General features: G+C 42.6%; 1 protein-coding gene across 2 annotated transcripts in view; it reads left to right on the forward strand.

Annotated features, from left to right (window-relative positions):
• The window catches only part of agbl1 (AGBL carboxypeptidase 1), a 581450-nt gene that overhangs the window by 197452 nt on the left and 357773 nt on the right, over positions 1 to 26225 (forward strand). For both annotated transcript variants that reach the window (XM_062963555.1, XM_062963554.1), the window contains exon 18: positions 14954 to 15134. In XM_062963555.1, coding sequence (XP_062819625.1) covers positions 14954 to 15134 — 181 coding nt within the window. The remainder of the gene's footprint in view (positions 1 to 14953; positions 15135 to 26225) is intronic.

The raw sequence follows: 26225 nt of genomic DNA on the forward strand, positions 1-26225 counted from the left end.
CCTTATTATCCAACATATTCGCTTATCCAACATTCTGCCGGCCCGTTTATGTTGGATAAGTGAGACTCTACTGTATTATTGTAAATTATATTGTGTATATATATATATATATATATATGCATACACACACACACACACACATATATATATATATATATATATATATATATATATGCGCCTTGGCTTATATTCGGGTCAGCTTATACTCGAGTATATACGGTAATTCACTCATATGTAAAGCTCTGCTGAAGAAACGGGCTCCCGCTTTCTTCTTTCTCCAGCTATCATGTCTCCGGAATACTGCTTCGTTTCTGCAAAAAGCAATCTATATCAGTATATGGCTTGCCCATGCCAGCTCCCTTTTCAAAACACACCACACGGAGGTCAACAATCCACGCAAAATACTTAAGAGGATCCCAAATTGCCTCCTGCCTCAGAACAAATTCAGGCTTTGAAGTAGATATCATGGCAATGGTGCATGATGGATATTCCTGCCCCTGTGACTCCAATCTAACACTGTCTGCATTTACTAGGGTGACATCAGTGTTAGGAAATGACAACAGTATTGCTATCAGGGAGAGAAGGAAGAAGAGAAAGAATAAAAGGGATTCTGCGCCGCAAGTAATCTTCTGCATTCAATCACAGCGATGCTGGAAGCTGCATTTCTTTCTGGTGCATTTTGCATCTTGAACTCGGCTGAGATATTTCTGAAAAATGCTTCCTGGCCATTGTGTTTCTTTATAGCTAGGGCAATGGCAAAACTTGCCTTTCTTAACAGTTTGAGGAAGGCGGCAGCGTGCCAAAATAAAGCAAAGCACTGTCAATGTATACAGGATGGCTATGGCATGTGTGGTGATAATAGTTCTTCCATCTTTAATTCTGGCTGCTGAATGCCAGGTCAAGTGCTGTTGCCCAGCTCACTTCTAGAAGATGGGACACACTATTGAAGTAGCAATGGGATGCACAAATATGCATAAGGTTCAGTTATAGTCTACAGCAGGGGTCTCCAAACTAAGGCCTGGGGGCTAGATGCGGCCCTCCAGGGTCATTTACCTGGTCCCTGTCCTAAACTTGAGACGTAGGGTTGACCTAAGTCTACCTGGTCTTTGGAGGTCTCTTTGCTTACTTATAGCCTTATGAGATCGTCTAGATCAGGGGTCCCCAAACTTTTTAAACAGGGGGCCAGTTCACAATCCTTCAGACCGTTGGAGGGCCGGACTATAGTTGGCTACCGAGCAATAATAATAATAATAATTATTATTATTAATAATAATAATAATAATAATAATGAAAAAGAGGGTTGGAAGAGACCCCTTGGGCCTTTTAGTCCAACCCTCTTCTGCCTTTCTGCACCAAAAGCACAAGCAAAGCACCCCTGACAGATGGCCACCCAGCCTCAACGTTAATAATAATAATAATAATAAAATAAAGAGGGTTGGAAGAGACCCCTTGGGTCATTTAGCCCAACCCCCTTCTGCCCTTGTGCTGTGGGGGCCGGATAAATGGCTTCGATGGGCCGCATCCGGCCCCCGGGCCTTAGTTTGGGGACCCCTGGTCTAGATGGTCTTTTGGGGTCTCTTTGCTTAGCTACGGCTGTATGAGACCATCTAGATTATTTGTGGAGGTCATTTTCATTACTTATGGTCATATGAGACCGTCTAGATGGCCTTTGGGGGCCCCTTTACTTACCTATGGTTTTATGAGATCATCTTCATGGCCTTTGAGGATCCCTTTCCTTATCTATGGTCTTATGAGACCATCTAGATGGCTTTTGGAGGTCACTTTCCTTATCTATGGTCCTATGAGACCATCTAGATGTTCTGTGAGGATCCTTTTCCTTATCTATGGTCTTATGAAACCATCTAGATAGTCTTTGAGGATCCCTTTCCTTATCTATGGTCTTATGAAATCATCTGGATGGCTTTTGGAGGTCACTTTCCTTACCTATGGTCCTATGAAACCATCTAGATGGTCTTTGAGGATCCCTTTCCTTATCTATGGTCTTATGAGACCATCTAGATGGCTTTTGGAGGTCACTTTCCTTATCTATGGTCTTATGAGACCATCTAGATGGTTTTTGGAGGTCACTTTCATTACTTATGGTCCTATGAAACCATCTAGATGGTCTTTGAGGATCCCTTTCCTTATCTATGGTCTTATGAGACCATCTAGATGGCTTTTGGAGGTCACTTTCCTTACTTATGGTCATATGAGACCGTCTAGATGGCCTTTGAGGGTGCCTTTAGTTACCTATGGTCTTATGAAACCATCTAGATGGTCTTTGAGGATCTCTTTGCTTAGCTATGGTCTTATGAGACCATCTAGATGGTTTTTTGAGGTCACTTTCATTACTTATGGTCATATGAGACCGTCTAGATGGCTTTTGGAGGTCACTTTCCTTATCTATGGTCCTATGAGACCATCTAGATGGTCTTTGAGGATCCCTTTCCTTATCTATGGTCTTATGAGACCATCTAGATGGTTTTTGGAGGTCACAACGCTGGCTCTTCGGCTTAGAAATGGAGATGAATGCCAACCCCCAGAGTCGGTCACGACTAGACTTAACTTCAGGGGAAACCTTTACCTTTAGTCCTCAAAAGTGATTTTTTTTCCATGTTCAGACTCAGGTTCTGCTACCTGCCAAAAATGCTGGATGTTGCTTTGCCAACAAACATGCACTCCACAGGGTACATATAGTACACGCAGAGCAGTAAGCAGGCTTGATTTGTTCCATGTTCTGCTCAGCAAGAAGAGTGTCTTGGAAGCAGATTCCTCCAAAGCGCTTGCAGTCACGACGTGGAGAGCAACAGGGGCTCTCTGAGCCTGTCTCTGGGTCTCTTCTTTCGGCAGACCAATCATTGCCGAGCATCTCTCATTCAAAAGGTGAGCACATTTCAAAGAACGTACGGCCACAAAAGGAGGTTGCCAGGCAACCCAGTTTGTGAAATAACCCCACCAGGATATGGAAGTGGCAAACGAAGCAGTTCATGGGCAAAGCAATTTCACATTTGCAGTGTTCCCTTTTGCCACGTAAAAAGCAAACAATGCCTCCTTATGTATTACATACATGCAAGTATGCTTATATGTAACCAAGATAAGGGAACGGCTCTAAAGAAAAAAGCCCCGTGTCTCTTGGTTCATTTATCCAAGAATCGTGTAGGTACGTGGAGTGGATAAAAACAGGGTCAGGGAGAGAAGCGGGGACGGCAGGGGAAAAACCCAGTGAAAAGGGATGGAAATGCTCAACAACCCACCACCGTAAAGAGAAACAAAGTGAGTTGAAAAAGTAAAAGGTAAAGGTATGGAGAAAAGTAAAAGGTTTTCCCCTGACGTTAAGTCCAGTCGTGTCCGACTCTGGGGGTTGGTGCCCATCTCCATTTCTAAGCCGAAGAGCCGGCGTTGTCCATAGACACCTCCAAGGTCATGTGGCCACTGGCATGACTGCATGGAGCGCCGTTACCTTCCCGCTGTTGTCGACCGCGTTTTAGGGGATCGGGCCCTTAAGGAGAGACCCGATCCGGTCCTGAGAGAACGGACCTTGGCGAAGCCAAAAGGAGAATTACGAGCCGCAATACAACCTGAAGCCGAAATGAAGAAGGTCCGCCAAAGTTGAAGGAAAATCTGCCAAGGAGTCTTTATTGAGCAATTCAGCTGAAGAGGACTCTAGTAGCGATCATTCGGTCTACTAGGGTACCATACAATCAAAATAAAGCCATACTTATACAAAATTTCAGTCTGACAACCCTTTGAATTTCCCGCCCTGCTTCCCCGCCCATCTGATCGTTGATAGGCTAGAAGGTTGAACGAGGCGGGCTTTCGTTTCCCGCCTTGCTCCGTTGGCCCAATAGGAAGCTGCCTTTTGTCTCTACTCGGGCCAATCAGGAAAGAGAAGGCGGGAGTTATCGAAACAATGAGGTGACGGGACAGGAACTAGCGGATTAAGTCCTGCTAGACCGATTTCTAAAGGGTGCTTAATTTATTAATGGCAGCAATCAAGGGTGTCCGGGTTTCTGTCACGTATACAGATTTTAGATATGCCTTGGGGTGTCAGAGGTGGAAGCAAAGATGGGTGGTAATGAGCCATATTGACAGGCTCTGCAGGGCGCCTTCCTGAGGTGTCCTGGATTTTCCTTTGGGTGAGATATGACAATGTTTGCCTTGGGGCGAATCACCTTTAGGTCAACACTCCGAATTCGGCGACTCAAGCCCTATATTGTCCATGCAATTTGAATTTGATTGGGTTTAGCGGTGGCAGATTATCCTTTTGTTTTTGGGAAGGGAAGCCTGGGTCATAGGAAATGGGATAAGTTCTGGGGTTCAGGTTGAGTTCAAAATATTTCCTATTTGATTTCATGACTTGACAATTATATGAAATAAAATGAAAAATAAAATAAAGTTGGAATATAAACCATGCTGGGAAAAATACATATTTTCCGGGGATCCCAAAGAGTACAAATACATATAGGCAGATAGATAGATTTCATGGAAATAAGGGAGAATCCATAAAAGTGAGTTACATTGCATAAAGGGGAATCATGAATGATATAAACAATTGAAAATATTTGATAAGAACGAAGTTCATAACATCTGGAGAACCCAGCATGGAAATTCATAAAAGTGGAGTTTTAGCAGCATGATTTTACAATTCATGAAGTTGTTATCTCTTGCCTCAGGCTAAAAGGTCAAACACCTTTTGTACAGAGAGTTTTAGTAAACCACAGTAAACTCCAGTAAAAAGTCTCAATCACCTTCTACTATAAATATATGGAATATAGAACATAAAGTCTTGATTTTTGAACTATCTTTTACAAAGTCCTGGGGGGGAGGGTGGTCACCTCGATCACACCGCTGGAGCAGTAAATATTGATGTACTCACATTTGCACGTTTTCGAACTGCTAGGTTGGCAGAAGCTGGAGCTTACAGTGGGTGCTCACTCTGCTCCCCGGATTCGAAACTGCGTCCTTTCTGTCTGCAAGATCAGCAGCTCAGCGCTTTAATATGCTGCGCCAGTGGGGGCTCTGAAGTGAACTTACTATAGTGAATTTTATACATGTACAGTAGAGTCTCACTTATCCAAGCCTCGCTTATCCAAGCCTCTGGATAATCCAAGCCATTTTTTTAGTTAATGTTTTCAATATATCATGATATTTTGGTGCTAAATTCGTAAATACAGTAATTACAACATAGCATTACTGTGTATTGAACTACTTTTTCTGTCAAATTTGTTGTATAACATGAAGTTTTGGTGCTTAATTTGTAAAATCATAACCTAATTTGATGTTTAATAGGCTTTTCCTTAATCCCTCCTTATTATCCAAGATATTCGCTTATCCAAGCTTCTGCTGGCCCGTTTAGCTTGGATAAGTGGGACTCTACTGTATCTACCTAAGGTTGGACTCCAATCCCTCTGAATCCTATAAAAATAGTCTACCATCCAAATAATTAGATGCATTTTTGGGTTCGCCCCAGTGGTGAAGTGTGTTAAAGCGCTGAGCTGCTGAACTTGCAGACCGAAAGGTCCCAGGTTCAAATCCTGGGAGCGGAGTGAGCGTCCGCTGTTAGCTCCAGCTTCTGCCAACCTAGCAGTTCAAAAACATGCCAATGTGAGTAGATCAATAGGTACCGCTATGGCAGGAAGGTAAGGGCGCTCCATGCAGTCATGCCTATGGCTACACGACCTTGGAGGTGTCTATAGACAACGCCGGCTCTTCGGCTTAGAAATGGAGATGAGCACCAACCCCCAGAGTGTGAGTAGATCAATAGGTACCACTATGGCAGGAAGGTAAGGGCGCTCCATGCAGTCATGCCTATGGCCACATGACCTTGGAGGTGTGTACGGACAACGCCGGCTCTTCGGCTTAGAAATGGAGATGAGCACCAACCCCCAGAGTCGGACAACTTCCATTGTGCTTTTGGAGAGTAACTGTTGTTTATTCCTTTTCTTGCTCCCCTCCAACCTCTTTCCTCTAGACTGTTCCACTTTCGTATGTCCCTGCTCCCTGTGGTTTTTATTCCTTTATCTCTCTCACCCCGAGTTTTTATCTTTGTATTCATGCGGCCCGCCCCTGTTTTTACTGTTTCTTTGACTTGTGTTGTAATGTATATGATTACTTATTGTATTGTTTAATTGCTCTATGATATGTTGTTTTTATATTTTGTTGTACTGTTTTGTTCTGGGCATGGCCCCATGTGAGCCGCCCCGAGTCCCCGTTGGGGAGATGGTGGCGGGGTATAAATAAAGTATTATTATTATTATTATTATTATTATTATTATAAGGGAACCTTTACCTTTACCTTGGGTTACTTCCAAGTCTGTTCTATCAGTGCCCGTTCCTGATTTCACCAGCTGATTGTGTCTTGATCAATCGATTGAGATATTACAAAGGTAACATCAATCTCTCCATGATGTTTTGGAGGGATTTTTTTTTTTGAAAACATGCATTTTTATTTGGAAATGGCACTCAGAAAGCCATTGTCCACGTGTGTTGAATATCTCCGTCCCACAATTGACCTCTCCAAAAGAAGAACAAGAAGAACCGAATTCTTGGCAGCCCACACTATTCACCTTTTCATGGCTGGCATCTGCTCACGGTCCTGTGTTATATTCTGGGCATGTCAGGGCGTAATGCAGTGTAACAAGATGTGATATGTTGGATGAGACTTTATGTAGCGGAAAAAGGTTCCTGTGCTTTCCCCCTTTTTATTATTTACATTCACGGAGAAGGTTATGTGCCACATGAGGTTTCTGCAGAGATAAATAGCTAACCTGCGCTTGCTGGCAGCTTCCCCAGAATCCAATAAGGGTTCTGTTCGACACAGCCACCTAATGCTTTTAAAGAGCTGGCCTTTGAGAGTAGCCTTGAAGTGCCTCTGCCCATTATGCAGCCTTGCACAACTCGAACACAATTTGCAAGGAAACTGGCTTTGTCTCAAGGAGGGCTCTGGCTTCACTTAACCAGGGGTGTCATGTGCAAACAATTCTGATCAACGGGCTAACTAGGGTTGTCAGGTCCAGATTACTCCAGGCCCCGAGCTTTCCAGGCCAAAACCCGAGACCTAGGCACAGCACCTGGCGGTGTCATTGAGCATTATGTACCAGTCACACTTGCACACAGCTTGTCATTCAAACACACATGTGGGGGGATATTTTTCCGTCTGGAGATTAAGACAGAAATCTTACCTAAAGGGGCCGCTTCCTGAGCAGAATGAGGTATTCATTGCCTCTTTTATACAAAGGAGAAAAGGAATGCTCAATGGATTGTGGGGTCCTATGCGCTCAGGAATAATGGCAATTGGAACTGTCATTGGAATGCTATGGCTGCCTCTAACATTTCAGTCTTTTGCTAACATATGACTAAGGATGGTAAGGTTAAGGTAAAGGTTTCCCTTGACGTTAAGTCCAGTCGTGTCTGACTCTGGGGGTTGGTGCTCATCTCCATTTCTAAGCCGAAGAGCCTGCGTTGTCCATAGACACCACCAAGGTCATGTGGCCACTGGCATGACTGCATGGAGCGCTGTTACCTTCCCGCCAAAGCGGTACCTATTGATCTACTTACATTGGCATGTTTTTGAACTGCTAGGTTGGCAGGAGCTGGAGCTAACAGCTGCCGCTCCCGCCGCTCCCGGGGTTTGAACCTGGGACCTTTCGGTCTGCAGCTCAGTGCTTTAACGCACTTCGCCACCGGGGCTCCTACAATGGATTTTAAAAACATGGATTTTAAAAACATTTTGTTCTACATTGTGCATTTCTTGAGCATGTTGTTTCTTCTTCCAGTCAATGTGGCCCCAGTCAATGTGCAAAGAGGAAATGGGACTTCCTTTGGAAATGGGAAACTTCATCAGGTCCAAAATATGACAGTTGGACTACTGAATAGTAGGCTTGTGCACTGATCCGTTTTAGTCATTTTACTTCAGCCAAACCAGCTTCTTTGGCTTTACTGGATGGCCATAACAGCAAGATAGGAGCCTACAGTGGCGCAGTGTGTTAAAGCGCTGAGCTGCTGAACTTGCAGACCGAAAGGTCCCAGATTCAAATCCGGGGAGCGGAGTGAGCGCCCACTGTTAGCTCCAGCTTCTGCCAACCTACCATGCTTCCTCGAAAATAAGGCAGTGTCTTATATTAATTTTTGCTCCCAAAGATGCACTAGGTCTTATTTTCAGGGGATGTCTTACTTTTCCATGAAGAAGAATTCACATTTATTGTTGAACAAAAAAATGAACATTTATTATATACTGTACAGTAGTTGCCATCACAAACCAGCATAACCAGACAAACTGTGAATCCTATCCAGAATTTCTTGTTACGTCATTATTTCCATGTACAACAATCTATGGTACGTACATTTACCGATCCTGCATGCTCTGGTGTTCTGTTCGGCGGGCATGCTTCCAAACACAAACGATGCTAGGTCTTACTTTCGGGGGAGGCCGTATATTTAGCAATTCAGCAAAACCTCTACTAGGTCTTATTTTCTGGGGATGTCTTATTTTAGGGGAAACAGGGTAGCAGTTCGAAAACATGCAAATGTGAGTAGATCAATAGGTACCGCTCTGGCGGGAAGGTAACGGCGTTCCATGCAGTCATGCTGGCCACATGACCTTGGAGGTGTCTACGGACAATGTCGGTTCTTTTTCCCAAATGGGAAAAGACTGCAGAAAGAATTGTATCTTAATTATGATGCTTTTAGATCCCGATCTTAATGAAGGATATAAGGGCAAACAATGCCTTTGCCTAAAATGATGGAAAGGGGAGCCCGAGGAGACCCCCCCTCATTGCTGCCAATGGGCCGGATCTAGCCATATTTTTTTGTCTGCAGTCCAAAATTGACACAGGCTGCTCAGCCATTTTCAGGAGGTGCACAAAAACAGATATAGGGGTCTACTGGTATCCGGCAGCAGAAATGGATCAAGGTTCAGCCGAAAAGCACAAGCCTAGTGAATAACTTGTCAATGACATCTAATCAGAGCTGCAAGACAGACCTGTTGACTTGAAGACACACAACAATGGCTCATGCACTGTAATGAACAACAAACATGTAATATACTTGTGCATTTGGTTAACACGAAGTCTTGTTCGCTCCTGACCCCAACTGTACATCTTGGTGGCCTAAAACATCTTCGACTACCATGATGCCATGTTGAGATTATGGAAGCTATAGCCAGTATGGTGCAGTAGTTTGTGCCCCATGGGAACCTACTCGGACTTTCAGTGAGTCACAGTCAGAAGTAACGTTTAGATTCGCCTTCAGAATGTTTGAAGAATTTGATCATTGCATTTCCAGAAATTAATTGACCTGTTTTATAACCCAGAGACATATGTGCAGAAGGGAAATTGGCGATGTGTTGCCTTTCGCAGTATCCAATTATTCCAATGCGGCTCTCAATTTTACAAAATAAACAGAAGCGTGCATTCCAGATCATACTGAAACACTTAGAAATGGAGACACATGAGAGGAACTGTGTACTTAGATGTCTATAAGTGTATATAATGAGATATATAAATTTCGAAATACTTAGTTAAACAGGATTAAATGTGATGTTTCATCCAGATTTTTTTTAAACGAGCAAATGGAAGTTGGAAATGGGAGGGAACCGAGTGATGTGTGGAAACTGCAAACAGGACAGCTGTCATGGATATAGATGGAACTGTTCAGCACTGTTTTAGCTGTCAGGACTTTAGGAAAGACTGGGATAGCTTTGCAGTGAGGATCTATCCACCGATTATATAATCCATGCCTGACAGTGCGATCCTAAAAAGTGTCATGGTGTGACTTCTGGGTAAATCTGTGAAACTGAGCTCCCTCTGTAGCCGCTTCCTAAAAGGGAGACGAAGTGCACTTCTCGCTCTGTCCTTCCCTGGGGGCCTCTTCTGAATCAAAAATCCCACAAAGCAGCTGTATGTAGCTTTCCATCTTTCAGAAGTGATCAGGTTGAGCATGAGAAAATAGTCTCTGAATCAGCGTGGTGCCATCATCTGCTGTTTTTGTGCGTGTGGAAGGAAAGCGATCTCTCGTTGAATGTCACACCAAATCATATAATTGTCAGATGGGTTGCCAGCTATGGATCGAGCCTGTCAACGCTTATCATTCTCAGAAAAAGGATATCTCATTCTCCTTCCATTTCCACTGGCAAACTTTGAAAGGGAATTAGAAGTGTCTGCTCAAGGAAAGTCTGAATCATGCATGCCATTTTGAGTGATCATGTTCAAAATGATACCATCAACAAGGCCCACTTTGCATGCTAATGTCTTAATGTAGGACCATGTATGCTGAAGTGTTATTTCCCCTGGATGGCCTCTGTGCTGACAGCTACCCTGTTTCCCCAAAAATAAGACAGTGTCTTATATTAATTTTTGCTCTCAAAGATGTGCTAGGTCTTATTTGTTGGTGTATTTTGTTGTTAGAGGGAAATGTTAGATCAATTGTTTGCTGTTTGGATTGTGCATCTGTGTTCCAGCAGCACATGGGTTAATCACAAGCCAGCTTGATTGACTGCCTGCAGGGCCAATAGGTCAAGTCTTCTGGTTTCAACAGCACGGACGGAACATTCGTCATCAGGCCCGGCCCAACACGGCACGCTGGCCACGCCCCCGCGTTGGGCGCCACCTTCCCAGGGGCGCTATTGAGCCCCTGGGAGGCGGGGCCACACATGGTGGAGGCGGGGCCGTGTGACGCGGAGGCATGGCCAGGTCTGGCCCCGCCTCCCGCGGGGCGCGCCATGGCGCAGTCAGGCCAGGGCGCACCCCACGGGAGGCGGGACCGGCCACGCCTCCCACGGCGCGCGCCCGCTGCAGTGGGAGTCCTTTCAGGCTGCGGCCTGGAAGAACTCCTGCCACACCTTGGCTGCACCAGGGCGCGCCCCGTGGGAGCGGGGCCATGTCTGGCCCCGCCTCCCAAGCCGCGCACCCTGGCCCCGCCTCCCACGCTGCCCGCGCCGCGGGAGGCATGGCCGCCTGGCGTGGGAGGTGGGGTTAGGGCGCGGGAGGCGGGGCCAGTCCTGGCCACGCCTCCTGCGGCGCAGGGGAGGGGGCGCAAAAAAATATTTGCGTACCCCTTTGAATTTCCTCGGGCCGGTCCTGTTCGTCATGGACATGGGGAATGTGGGAGTCGCCTGCTTGGGTTGTTTGTACATGCTTTACCATTGCTGGGAAAAGCATGAGTCCTAAGAGCGATGGATTTTGTAATTGTATATAGATGTATATAATAAAGCCTTAGAACCGCTGGGATCAGCAGAATTACGACTGTGGTGTTGTTTGTTGGTGCCCGGACATTATTTTCAGGAGATGCCTTATTTTTCCATGAAGAAGAAATCACATTTATTGTTGAACAAAAAAATGAACATTTATTACATACGGTACAGTAGTTGTCATCACAAACCAGCATAACCAGACAAACTGTGAATCCTATCAAGAATTTCTTGTTACAGTAGAGTCTCACTTATCCAACACTCGCTTATCCAACGTTCTGGATTATCCAATGCATTTTTGTAGTCAATGTTTTCAATATATCGTGATATTTTGGTGCTAAATTCATAAATACAGTAATTACTACATAGCATTACTGCGTATTGAACTACTTTTTCTGCCAAATTGTTGTCTAACATGATGTTTTGGTGCTTAATTTGTAAAATCATAACCTAATTTGATGTTTAATAGGCTTTTCCTTCATGCCTCCTTATTATCCAACATATTTGCTTATCCAACATTCTGCCGGCCCGTTTATGTTAGATAAGTGAGACTCTACTGTACTACCATTATTTCCATGTACAACACTCTATGGTACGTACATTTACCAATCCTGCATGCTCTGGTGTTCTGTTCGGAGGTCATGCTTCCAAACAAAAGCTTTGCTAGGTCTTACTTTTGGGGGAAGCCTTATATTTAGCAATTCAGCAAAACCTCTACTAGGTCTTATTTTCGGGGAATCAGGGTAGTACAAGGGACTGTGCTAAGAGAGACGTCTTCTAGCTTACATCTTTGATACTTCTTCAGTAACCACAGTGGAATATCTATTCATTTTAGCACATGTTTATCTTACCAGTAATATTTATCAGCTTATTTTATCAGCAACACCATGGCTTGAAGTCTACTCTGCAGCTGTCCTTCATTTGGTGGAAACTGACAGGCTGATTGCTTTTTCTTCCTAGGTTCTTTTATTCTCTTTCTGTTCTCCATCCTGCTTATCAGCTGTACAATCAAAACAAAAGAGGGGCCTCATTTATACCACCCAATCGCAACAGATATCTTAGATATGGCATCACACTTGGCACAGTTGGAGTCTGTGGCTGCCTTCCATTCTAACTGCATGAGCCAGAGCATCTACTTGGGGTTTATTAGCAATCATATTTGTTCATGAAACGATGTTTTGTCTCTTTGTTCACATTTGGGTAGCTGTTCTTCCTGGAATTCACCCACCTCTTTGTTCTCAGTTTCGCAAACACACACACATGTTTTGATGCATTGTAGCTTATGCTTTATATCAGGGGTCCTCAAACTTTTAGAGCAGAGGACCAGTCCACAATCCTTCATAGAATCATAGAATCATAGAATAGTAGAGTTGGAAGAGACCTCATGGGCCATCCAGTCCAACCCCCTGCCAAGAAGCAGGAAATCGCATTCAAAGCACTCCCGACAGAAGGCCATCCAGCCTCTGTTTAAAAGCTTCCAAAGAAGGAGCCTCCACCACAGTTCAGATTGTTGAGCGGCCGAATGATCAATTGGAGAAAAAAAAGTGAACAAATTCCTATGCACACTGCACATGTAACTACAACTCACCAAAGGAGGGAAAGAGAATGTTTACAAAAAAGTATCGACTCCTTTTGAAGCCCGCTAATGAATAGTTTTCTCACGAGAGAGAGTTTTCTAATGAAAGAAAAATCTTGAATTTTCCTTAAATGCCCCTTCCCTTTCTGCTATGGCAGAGGTGACAACATTGCAATTCAAGAGAGAAAGATCTTTGCTCCGTGTTCCTGTATATTCTGGCAGCCATGGTTTTTGTTCAAGTTCCAGCCTTGTTTTGCCTTGGAATCCAGTTGAATGTTCCAGTAACTTTGCTGTTTGAATTTTTATTACCTTGGACTATTGGAGTTTAATCCTGCATTCTAGTCTTGTTTCCTGTGGTTCCAGTTTGTTCCATGCCTTGGAATCGGATCTTGTTTGGACTATTCTTGATGCTTTTTGTAGGACTGTGTTTGATATCTGGTTTGGACTATGCTCTTTGAATGGCTTTCCTAGACTCTTGCTTCAAGATTTTTAAGTACACTGCTCCTGTGGATTTAAACTCATTTTATTGACTCTGAACTTTATTTGCGGAGAAAGATCTTTGCTCCGTGTTCCTGTATATTCTTGCAGCCATGGTTTTTGTTCAAGTTCCAGCCTTGTTTTGCCTTGGAATCCTGTTGAATGTTCCAGTAACTTTGCCGTTTGAATTTTTATTATCTTGGACTATTTTGGAGTTTAATCCTGCATTCTAGTCTTGTTTCCTGTGGTTCCAGTTTGTTCCATGCCTTGGAATTGGATCTTGTTTGGACTATTCTTGATGCTTTTCGTGGGACTGTGTTTGATATCTGGTTTGGACTATGCTCTTTGAATGACTTTCCTAGACTCTTGCTTCAAGATTTTTAAGTACACTGCTCCTGTGGATTTAAACTCATTTTATTGACTCTGAACTTTATTTGCTTGTGCTTACTTATAACCATCAGGGGCGGTTCAACAGCGAGGCAAACTAGGCAGTTGCCTGTGGTGCCATCCTGTAGGGTGAGAAGGAAGACGTTTGCCGCTTGAGTCTAGTTTGAGTCTAGTGTGAATGTTGCAATTGGCCGGCATGATTAGCATTTAATGGCCATGCCATTCAAAGCCTGGCTGCTTCCTCCCTGGGGGCATCCTTGGTTGGGAGGTGTTAGCTGGCCCTGATTGTTTCCTGTCTGGATTCCCCCAGTTTTCATAGTGTTGTTCTTTATATGGGCTTTTCCTTAATCCCTCCTTATTATCCATCATTTTCACTTATCTAACGGTTTTATTTTTCAGTGATTGGTTTGGGGGGGGGGGGGCAAAATCATGTTTGCCTATACAGTAGAGTTTCACTTATCCAACACTTACTTATCCAACGTTCTGGATTATCCAATGCATTTTTGTAGTCAATGTTTTCAATACATCGTGATATTTTGGTGCTAAATTTGTAAATACAGTAATTACTACACAGCATTACTGTGTATTGAACTACAGTAGAGTCTCACTTATCCAACACTCACTTATCCAACGTTCTGGATTATCCAACACATTTTTGTAGTCAATGTTTTCAATACATCGTGATATTTTGGTGCTAAATATGTAAATACAGTAATTACTACATAGCATTACTGTGTATTGAACTACTTTTTCTGTAAAATTTGTTGTATAACATGATGTTTTGGTGCTTAATTTGTAAAATCATAACCTAATTTGATGTTTAATAGGCTTTTCCTTAATCTCTCCTTATTATCCAACATATTCGCTTATCCAACGTTCTGCCGGACCGTTTATGTTGGATAAGCAAGACTCTACTGTACTTGAAAATTACCTTGGGCCGGCCCTGGATGATGGATATATGTCTCATCAGTGACAGACAAGAATAATCATTGTCAGAGAGAACAAGGAAAATAGCTGGGAATGTGAGGCAAAGCTAAAGTGTATTGAAAGACCTTTCTGATCCGGTGACATCCATCTGTACCGGGTATCAAAAACAGGGATCACTACAAGCACTTGAGGCTTTGTTATATCTGACAGTGTTATGTGTCTACCAGCTCTGAGTGTCCAGCTGTTGACAACAGAACAAATGATGATGATAGTAGGGAAAACCTACTGTACACTTAGTACCATTTTGGAATAAATAGCTTGTTTGAAACACGCTGGGGGAAGAAGCCGTGGGAGGAAGAAGAACAGGAGAAAATATCTAAACACATTGTCTCTCTTGTTAGGTGACCGTCCTTATGTGATGCTTGTGGCACGAGTTCACCCTGGTGAGAGCAATGCCAGTTGGGTAATGAAGGGGACGCTGGAGTTTCTCCTCAGTCGTGATCCCACTGCAGATCTGCTGAGGCACTGCTACATCTTCAAGATCGTCCCCATGCTGAATCCGGATGGAGTCATCAACGGCAAGTGAGTTATGTGGGCATTTGACAGATGACGGAGGGCATTTAGGAAAGATCCATTGTATTGCTTATGAAATTATGAGAGTGAGCTGTGGTGTTCAGAAATAAGTTCTGTTAAGGGGTCAATAGTCATTCTTAATGTGTGGGATGCAAACACATCTTTATTATTTTTTTGAGAATGCAACCTATTTTCAAGCTATACCAACCATGAGCAATGTCACTGGTTTATAATATATGCAACAGAGGCTTAGATGTCGGAAGAACAATAACAAGTTTATTCAGGCACAGAGCTTAGTAGTTACAATGTTGTTTCTCACATGGAGGTATTTTTATTAACAGTTACAATACTAGAATGAGATGAGTCAAACTCTCTTAAGTGTCACTTCTTTTACTTAAAGTAGTTAGAACTTCTTTCTCTGCTACTTTTAAACTGCAGTCACCCCTGTGATATACAATCACAGATTCTCTGTACCTTACCAGGACACAGACTACATTAAATAAGTCACCACACTTATTTTAAACTGACTCAAAATGAGCAATTGAGTCTCCTTGATCCCGTCAACCTAGGATCAATCTTTCCTGTGCCTCATCAGAGCACAGACTGACCTCCTTTTTTTAAACTCTGCATTTCTTCAACTAAACGGCAGTTGGCTCCGCCTACTTCTCCATGGCAACCAGCCTCTGAATGCTGAGATGCAATATCTGCAGTACTCGCCCTTTTAAAACACAAACACACAATTAAACATAACATCTGTAAACCAAAAATTCGTACTTCATTACAGCATGCATGCCTGCCAGTGCCTGTAGCCGAACGCCTCCTTTAGAGTAAGAATTGCTTACTCTAGAGGAGGCACTCAGCTGCCAGCACTGGGAGACATGTACACTTTCTCTGCTGGGCTACACCATGCCAGCCAGCCAAGCACTCTTTCCATTCCAAGGCTTTTAAAGGAGGCATCCCACTTCCAGGTAAGGAAGAATTATGACCTCCTGGAAGTGGAGAGTAGTTTTCAGGGAATGAGGGTTTATTTTTTATTTGCTGGGGGATTAATTTAAAAAAATTAAACTGTGATGCCGAAAAGCAGGATTGGCTCCTGCTTGCTTTTGTGGCAAGCTGATTTTCGTACCAGGAGGGGGGTTCCCGTTACATGCTCCTGAAGTATTGAAAGAAATGAAAAAAATGATGGAAACGGGAGAAATAAATTCCGCTCACAACTCTAATGCCAATAGCAAAAAAAAAAATCATCTCCATCTGCCTATTGGGTTGTTGTATGTCTTTCGGACTGTGTGGCCATGTTCCAGAAGTATTCTCTCCTGACGTTTTGCCCACATCTATGGCAGGCATCCTCAGAGGTTGTGAGGTATGGAGAGACTAGGCAAGGAAGGTAAATATATATCTGTGGGTGTGACAAGAGTCCTTTGTCAGTTGGAAGTCAGCGTTAATGTTGCAGTTAATCACCCTAATTAGCATTGGAAAGGTTTGTCTCTTGCCTGGGGGGCATCCTTTGTTCAGAGTCATTAGCCATCCCTGGGGCTCCTCTACTCTCAGAGTGTTGCTTCCCATCTACTGTTCTGATTTTTGAGCTTTTTAATACTGGCAGCCATATTTTGTTCATTTTCATGGTTTCTTCCTTTCTGTTGAAGTTGTCCACATGCTTGGCTGTGTGGCCATGTTTCAGAAGTATTCTCTCCTGACGTTTTGCCCACATCTATGGCAGGCATCCTCAGAGGTTGTGAGGTATGGAGAGACTAGGCAAGGAAGGTAAATATATATCTGTGGGTGTGACAAGAGTCCTTTGTCAGTTGGAAGTCAGCATTAATGTTGCAGTTAATCACCCTAATTAGCATTGGAAAGGTTTGTCTCTTGCCTGGGGGGCATCCTTTGTTCAGAGTCATTAGCCATCCCTGGGGCTCCTCTGCTCTCAGAATGTTGCTTCCCATCTACTGTTCTGATTTTTGAGTTTTTTTAATACTGGCAGCCAGATTTTGTTCATTTTCATGGTTTCTTCCTTTCTGTTGAATTTGTCCACATGCTTGTGGATTTCAATGGCTATTATTTTTTTTTATATATCTAATGTTTATTAAACAAGAAAGATATTATACAATACATAAAAAGTGGGGGAACAATATAAAATATAGGAAAGTAGGAAAGAAGAAAAAAAGAAGCAAGAAAACATAAATGAAGAAAAAACAACAAAAAACCGTTATGTTACATAAAAGTGGTGGAACAATAACTGTATAGGAAAGTATGAAATACCATAATAGAGAAGTAGAAAAAAAAAGGGGGGGGGGGAAAGGGGGTGTTCGATGACTTCCGCTCTTACTCCTCCTGTAAAGTAACATTTTATTAAAGTCATTATAATAACAAGTATAAGTTCTTTCCCCCTTACATCTTCAATAGTTCTTGAGATAGTTTTCTAATAATGACCAGTCTGTTTTTTTCAATCCACTGCCACAATTTTCTTTCAATAGGAATGTTAGCTTATCCATATCTTTTAGATCCATAATCTTAATAATCCAATCTTTCATTTCAGGAGTAGTGTCCAGTTTCCATCTTTTGGCAAAGACTATTCTCGCTGCTGTTGTCAAAAAAGTAAATATTTTGTCCAAATTTCGATCTGCAAATAATCCCAAATCAAACATGCCCAATAGGTAATATTCCGGTTTCATAGGGAAGGATTTTTAAAGAATTTTTTGGCATTCTCAATGGCTATTATTTATGCAGTCAAAATGGCATCATCCATGCATATGAGGGAGGCATTGGGAAGTTGCGAGGCACGTAAGGTAAAAAAACTACACCAGTGAGCATTCCCTTCCTTGACAGTAAAAATACAGTTATAATATATTAAATATAAGGTTAATGAACTGATTGGCTATTGGTTGGCATTCTGACCAGCTTTTGGAGACATGCAGTTCACTGTTCATAATGGCAAAAGCAGACTTGCAAGGCATGGAGGAGCTAGAGCAGGGGTCCCCAAACTAAGGCCCGTGGGCCGAATGCAGCCCTCCAAGGTCATTGACCTGGCCCCTGTCCTAAACTTTAGACTTAGAGTTGACCTAAGTCTACCTGGTCTTCTGAGGTCTCTGTGCTTATCTATGGTCTTATGAGATCGTCCAGATGGTCATTGAAGGTCTCTTTGCTTAGCTATGGCCTTCTAGATGGCTTTTGGAGGTTACTTTTCTTACCTATAAGACCATCTAGATGACCTTTGAGGGTCCCTTTCCTTACCTATGGTCTTCTGATGGCCTTATGAGATCATCTAGATGGCCTTTGAGGGTCCCTTTCCTTACCAATGGTCTTCTGATGGCCTTATGAGATCATCTAGATGACCTTTGAGGGTCCCTTTCCTTACCTATGGTCTTCTGATGGCCTTATGAGAGCATCTAGATGGCCTTTGAGGGTCCCTTTCCTTACCGATGGCCTTATGAGACGATCTAGATGGTCTTTGGAGGTCTCTTTGTTTACCTATGGTCTTTTGAGATCGTCTAGGTCAGGGATCCTCAAACTATGGCCCATGAGCCGGATGCAGCCCTCCAAGGTCATTGACCTGGCCCCTGTCCTAAACTTTAGACTTAGGGTTGACCTGTCTGAAATGACTTGAGGGCACACAACAACAACAATCCTTATTTTGGACCATTTCATAGTCCGGCCCCCCGACAGTCTGAGGGACCGTGAACTGGCTCTTCACTTAAAAAGTTTGAGGACCCCTGAGCTAGAGTATTTGCAAAGTGCAATGGGTTGCTTGGAAGGGGAAAAACCATTCAGTTGGAATTTCCAATGCAGCCCCAGAGATTCCTTTTTGCTAAATCAGGACAGTTCCAGAGTATGCACGATGATTTCTCCACTTGTAAATGTTTCTTCTTTTATCACTCTGTTTAGGTGGCTATCTTAAGAACATGTTGCTTGGGCCTTATCCAGTTCTACCAGAACATTGGATGCCCTGTCCCCATGTTTCTCCACTTTGGGAGAGCTGTTGAGTGAGGCGGCAAAGAGGAATGTTTGCCGTGGCATTCGGATTATAGAATGTCTCCCTTGAGGATAAAGCTTCTTTGCTTAAGTTGGACAGAGCTAATTAAGAAATAGATTGCTTCAAAGCAGACATTACTCACAAATTAATACATCCATCTTGCCTCATTGAAGGAATAAATAGTAAAAAAAAAAATTAGGATGAGCTGAACATACTTCTGAACTTTTCAAATGCTATTGCTGCTGAACTTGCTAAGTTTTTAAAATCTTTGGTCAGACTACTTCTGCTCAAAAGGTCCTGTCACTTTATAGTTTGATTTTCATTCAGATTTATCTTCCCTGCTTGCCTCTATTTGATGTACAGTAGAGTTCCGGTTATTCGACATAAACGGGCGGGCCAAATATCGAATAACTGGATCTGACGGATAATAGGGAGGCCCTATTATCCAGCAAGCCAGTTGAAGGAAGTGCCTCGTGCATGTTGCTAGGTAGATAGCAAGCTACCTAGCAACGCGCAGGAGCGCTTCTGCCTTGCCTCTTGGGAGGCGCCCGTGCGCGTTGCTAAGTAGATAACAAGTTACCTAACAACGCTCAGGTGCTTCTTAAGCCGAGTGCTCACCGCTCCGCCCCTTGGGAAGCGCCCATGCGTGTTGCTAGGTAGCTTGCTATCTACCTAGCAACGGGCACAGGCGCCTCCCAAGGGGCAGAGCAGCGAGCACTCGGCTTAGCGAAGTGCCCGTGCGCGTTGCTAGGTAGCTTACTATCTACCTAGCAACGCGCACGGGTGCGTCTCTGCTCGCCGCCCTGCCTCTTGGGAGGTGCCTGTGCATGTTGCTAGGTAGATAGCAAGCTACCTAGCAACGTGCATGAGCGCCTCCCAAGGGGCCTGGGACGTCGGATAATACGGAGTGTCGGTTAACCGGAAGTCGGTTAACCGGAACTCTACTGTATGTTCTATTCTGTAATAGACACTCCCTTCATCAGTTTGACTGTCGCCCAGATTGTTGTCCTATATTGGACCTTTTAACGCCTTGGATGATTGTTTAATATTTTAATTATGTCTATTTTAAATCATGACTTGTTAATGCATTCTTTGATGTCTTAACTATTGATTTTATGGTATTATATGACTGTATGATATGTGAGCCGCTCCGAGTCCCCGTTGGGGAGATGGAGGTGACATACAAAAATAAAATTATTATTATTATTATTATTATTATTATTATTATTATTATTATTATTATTTTATTGTATGTCACAGCAAACAAGATAGACATGCTGGATTTCATATCACAAAATCACAAGTCAAACACTTCCCAAGTGTCTAGGACTGTGTGATGTATATTATTATTATTATTATTATTATTATTATTATTATTATTATTATTATTATTATTATTATTCTATTATTATTATGACACCGCAAACAAGATAGATATGCTGGATTTCGTATCACAAAATCACAAGTCAAACACTTCCCAAGTGTCTAGGACTGTGTGATGTATTTCCGGATGATGCGTGCAGATCCCAGTAGGGTGGCCTTTTGCAGTTGGCAGATCATGATTTTGTCAATGTCTATTGTTTCCAAATGTCGGCTGAGATCTTTTGGAATGGCACCCAGTGTGCCCATCACCACCGGGACCACCTGCACTCGTTTCTGCCAGAGTCTTTGAAGTTCAGTCTTGAGATCCTGAGAGCGGCTGAGTTTTTCCTGTTGTTTTTCGTCAATGCGACTGTCACCTGGGATGGCGACATCAATGATCCAAACCTTTTTCTTTTCCACAACTGTGATGTCTGGTGTGTTGTGTTCCAGAACTTTGTCAGTCTGGATTCGGAAGTCCCACAGTATCTTTGCTCATTTTCCAAGACTTTTGCAGGTTTGTGATCCCACCAGTTCTTTGCTGCTGGGAGGTGGTACTTGAGGCATAAGTTCCAATGAATCATTTCAGCCACATAGTTGTGCCTCTGTTTGTAGTCTGTCTGTGCAATTTTCTTACAGCAGCTGAGGATATGATCAATGGTTTTGCCGGTTTCCTTGCACAGTCTGCATTTTGGATCATCAGCTGATTTTTCGATCTTGGCCTTGATTGCCTTTGTCCTGATGTCTTGCTCCTGGGCTGCAAGGATCAGGCCTTCTGTCTCCTTCTTCAGGGTCCCATTCGTGAGCCAGAGCCAGGTCTTCTCCTTATCAGCTTTTCCTTCAATTTTGTCAAGGAACTTTCCATGCAATGTTTTGTTGTGCCAGCTGTCAGCTCTAGATTATTATTATTATTATTATTATTATTATTATTATTATTATTATTATTATTATTTTATGACACAGCAAACAAGATGGATATGTTGGATTTCATAAAAGTAGAAGGACAAAGACAAAAGGCATGCACATCCAAAGTAGAAATAAACACATCCCAACTGTCATTCAGGAGACAGGGGCATCCTCAGCCTATTCTAAGCTAACTAACTACTCCTTATTGAGGATTGCAGACTTGAGCAGTGTGGGTTTGAATTCCAACAAGTTTGACATTAGTCATATAACTGGACAGGAACCAATGGTATACTATCCAGTGCTGTTGATTCTGCTGCTGAAGCTTAGGAAACTCTTTGGGGAGGCTATTGGCTATAAAAAGAAGAGGTGGGCAGATCCATTGGCATGCTGGATCTTGGCCACTGTCATTATCCATTTTGTGCCCCTGAACACAGTATATCCCTGTCAACCTACTTTTCCTGTTATTATTGCACTTGTCAATACGGTAATTCTCCAAGTTTGTATTTAGTAAAGCATTTCACTGATTAATGCGTTTGCTGGGTAAATTAGCTGCCTCCCTTTTAACCAATGAATCACTCCGTTAGCCAATTAACATAAATATTACAGCATTTCAGTGTGAGCGGCATTGCGTTTGTGCTTAATGAAGACAACAATTTCTCTTGAACGATTAATGCGGGGAGAAAATAATTTGTCATTTGGCAAATTATCTTAAAACACATTTCTTGAGTCAAGAAAAACTGATCATTTACAACAATGACATCAGTGCCAAAGACGCTTTCAAGGGTGGGAGCCTTGAATAATAGTGACATTACTAAATAAATACAGTAGAGTCTCACTTATCCAACACTCGCTTATCCAACGTTCTGGATTATCCAACGCATTTTTGTAGTCAATGTTTTCAATGCATTGTGATATTTTGGTGCTAAATTCATAAATACAGTAATTACTACATAGCATTACCGTGTAATGAACTACTTTTTCTGTCAAATATGTTGTATAACATGAAGTTTTGGTGCTTAATTTGTAAAATCATAACCTAATCTGATGTTTAATAGGCTTTTCCTTAATCTCTCATTATCCAACATATTTGCTTATCCAACATTCTGCCGGCCCATTTATGTTGGATAAGTGAGACTCTACTGTATACTGTATATACTCGAGTATAAGCCTAGTTTTTCAGCCCTTTTTTAAAGACTGAAAAAGCCCCGCTCGGCTTATACTCGGGTGAGGGTCCTGGTTGGCTTATATTTGGGTCAGCTTATACTCGAGAATATATGGTACATTTATTATTTTTCTCTATTATTATTGGTATTATTACATTTATTATTTTTCTCTATTTTTGTTGCTACTATTACATTTATTTTACTCGACTGTTGTTGTTATTATTATTATTATTATTATTAATAATACATTTATTATTTCACTCTGATGTTATTATTATTATTATTATTGCATTTATTATTTTACTCTGTTTATTATTACAGTAGTCTCACTTATCCAACACTCGCTTATCCAACGTTCTGGATTATCCAACGCATTTTTGTAGTCTATGTTTTCAATATATCATGATATTTTGGTGCTAAATTCGTAAATACAGTAATTACTACATAGCATTACTGAGTATTGAACTACTTTTTCTGTTAAATTTATTGTATAACATGGTGTTTTGTTGCTTAATTTGTAAAATCATAACCTAATTTGATGTTTAATGGGCTTTTCCTTATTCTCTCCTTATTATCCAACATATTCACTTATCCAATGTTCTACCGGCTCATTTACGTTGGATGAGCGAGACTCTACTGTACTTGTATTATTTTCCTGTATCATTATTTATTATTATTATTATTATTATTATTATTATTATTATTACATGTATTATTTTACTCTATTATTATTAAAAGGATACATAAGCACATTTACACTGAAGAAGATGAGAATAATGATTTGATCAGAGTTGCACAGTCTTATCTTAAATTTGAGCTTGATGTAAATATTCAAAAACATTTAACCTACTGATGCCTCAATTAATGTAATTTTATTGGTATCTGTTTTTATTTCTGAAATTTACCACTCTCGGTTTATACTTGAGTCAATGTTTTCCCAGTTTTTTGGTAGTAAAATTAGGTGCCTCAGCTTATATTCGGGTCGGCTTATACTCGAGTATATACGGTACGTAATGTCTCTGTTCTCCCAAATGCCCCATTTCTTTTTTCTGCCTTCTTCCCGCCACAGAAATGCTGCAGTGACGTTCAGTCTGCCCTGTGGCTCCTGGAATTCAAGGGAATAAGGGATATGGGAGGTGGGAGAGAAACTCACAAAAAGAGGTGGCTTTTCTTTTTGGCATTCTTTGAAAAATTTGGCAGAAAACTTATGAAAAAAGCCTTTCTCCCTCTCCTGGCAGTGCACCAAAGCCTTCTCAATTACACCGCCGCCTCTCCAACTCACTGCCTTTATGATGTTAGTGTAAATTAATATTTTCTCCTTCCCTTTGAAAGCTCATAAAGAAGCCAGCCAGGACAATTTTGAACAAGATGATTATTCTGAGTATCCCTGCTCAGATCTGACTTTTTAACAAGCAGAGCGATTTTGCATCTCACATGCGCATGGCCCCATAAATCTTTCCCCCTTCCCTTTATATGCGGCTCCTGCCTACTTATCTCAGCATCTTTCTTGATTTAAGAGAGATTTCCCCCCTCCTACGTTGCTTTGAAGTGCTTTGCTCTGTAAGTGCCAGAGCCATCTCGCTTGGACAGAGAGATGCAACACCCGCATGTGGCATTTAGAAAGGGTTTCTGCCGGCGTCCAACCTGCTGTCGCCGTGCTGCCGTCTGCGATGCCCAACTTTTGAGCACTCTTATCCCAGTAAGACTTTGCTGATCACGCTCCAGGAGGCGAACGAGATCCCGAAATGAAACAGCTTTGCTGCTTGCTTTTCCTAATGTAATCTGAAGGCCATAAGCAGCAAATGTTCTCGTAATGCAGACATGATGGCAGTGATGTGATTACGTTTGTGCAGCATTGAACTCAAGTGTAGATCTTCTCTCCTTGTTCTCCTTGATTTATTGTACAGTCCCCCACAAATATGCCTCCACTTTTCAGAACCTCTAGAATATAAACAGCTGCATATTTGCTGTTCGAGATACGTGACCTTATTTGTGAATACTTCCCTCCTCCAGTGGCAACTGCAAGTTATTCTGCAAGGGTTCCTTTTCCCATTATTATATTGCTTTTCAAATGGATAAGGAACTTGACGCCCAAGCTAAGCCAATGGCAGATAATAATATACGAGGATTGAATGAAAAGTAATGCCTCCACCTTCGTAACTCCTCAGCAGATGGCAGTCCTGGTCTGCTGCAGGTCCTGGCTTGTTCAGTAGACTCTCCTCTACAGTTCCATTTAGCAGGAAGCCTTAGCATTGAACGGTTGTGTTGTTAAAGTGCGAAGTATGGAACCCTGCACAGACAGGGAAGCCTTAGCATTGAATGGTTGTGTTGTTAAAGGGCGAAGTATGGAACCCTGCACAGACGGGGAAGCCTTAGCATTGAACGGTTGTGTTGTTAAAGTGCGAAGTATGGAACCCTGTGCAGATGGGGAAGCCTTAGCATTGAACGGTTGTGTTGTTAAAGTGCGAAGTATGGAACCCTGCACAGACAGGGAAGCCTTAGCATTGAATGGTTGTGTTGTTAAAGGGCGAAGTATGGAACCCTGCACAGACGGGGAAGCCTTAGCATTGAACGGTTGTGTTGTTAAAGTGCGAAGTATGGAACCCTGCACAGACAGGGAAGCCTTAGCATTGAATGGTTGTGTTGTTAAAGGGCGAAGTATGGAACCCTGCACAGACGGGGAAGCCTTAGCATTGAACGGTTGTGTTGTTAAAGTGCGAAGTATGGAACCCTGCGCAGATGGGGAAGCCTTAGAATTGAACGGTTGTGTTGTTAAAGGGCGAAGTATGGAACCCTGCACAGACGGGGAAGCCTTAGCATTGAACGGTTGTGTTGTTAAAGGGCGACGTATGGAACCCTGCGCAGACGGGGATCCTTAGCATTGAACGGTTGTGTTGTTAAAGGGCGAAGTATGGAACCCTGCGCAGACAGGGAAGCCTTAGCATTGAACGGTTGTGTTGTTAAAGGGCGAAGTATGGAACCCTGAGCAGACACGGAAGCCTTAGCATTTAATGGTTGTGTTGTTAAAGAGCGAAGTATGGAACCCTGAGCAGACACGGAAGCCTTAGCATTGAACGGTTGTGTTGTTAAAGTGCAAAGTATGGAACCCTGCGCAGACGGGGAAGCCTTAGCATTTAATGTTTGTGTTGTTAAAGTGCAAAGTATGAAACTCTGCGCAGACGGAGAAGCCTTAGCATTGAACGGTTGTGTTGTTAAAGTGGGAAGTATGGAACCCTGCGCAGACGGTCGGTCAATGCGACTTAAGCAACGTGCAGTCACTGAATTCTTGACATCAGAAGGTGTCACTCCAAAGGAGATTCACCAGAGAATGCAAGCTGTTTATGGTGATTGAGTTGATGTGAGTACTATGTGTCGTTGGGCGAGTAAGTTTATAGATGTTGAGGTGGGAACATCTGACTTGCATGACAAACAAAGAGTTGGTCGTCCTGTGGCAGCAACCACCGAGTTTCACAAGCAAAAGGTTGACAGATTGACTCAGGACGATCGTCGTATCCCTCAGAGAGAAATTTCAAGCATAATCGGCATTTCACAAGAACGTGTGGGTCACATTATTGCTTTGCTTGGCTGTCCTAGAATGGAGTCCTAGAATTGCACTGGTATAATAATAAGTAGGTCTACTCTATTGAACCCTTTGTATAGACAGATTGCTGTCTAGATGCTGGCCCTTGAAGGACAACTTTAAGA

The sequence above is a fragment of the Anolis carolinensis genome, unplaced genomic scaffold, assembly GCF_035594765.1.
Source record: "Anolis carolinensis isolate JA03-04 unplaced genomic scaffold, rAnoCar3.1.pri scaffold_11, whole genome shotgun sequence".
NCBI classification, from domain to species: domain Eukaryota; kingdom Metazoa; phylum Chordata; class Lepidosauria; order Squamata; family Dactyloidae; genus Anolis; species Anolis carolinensis.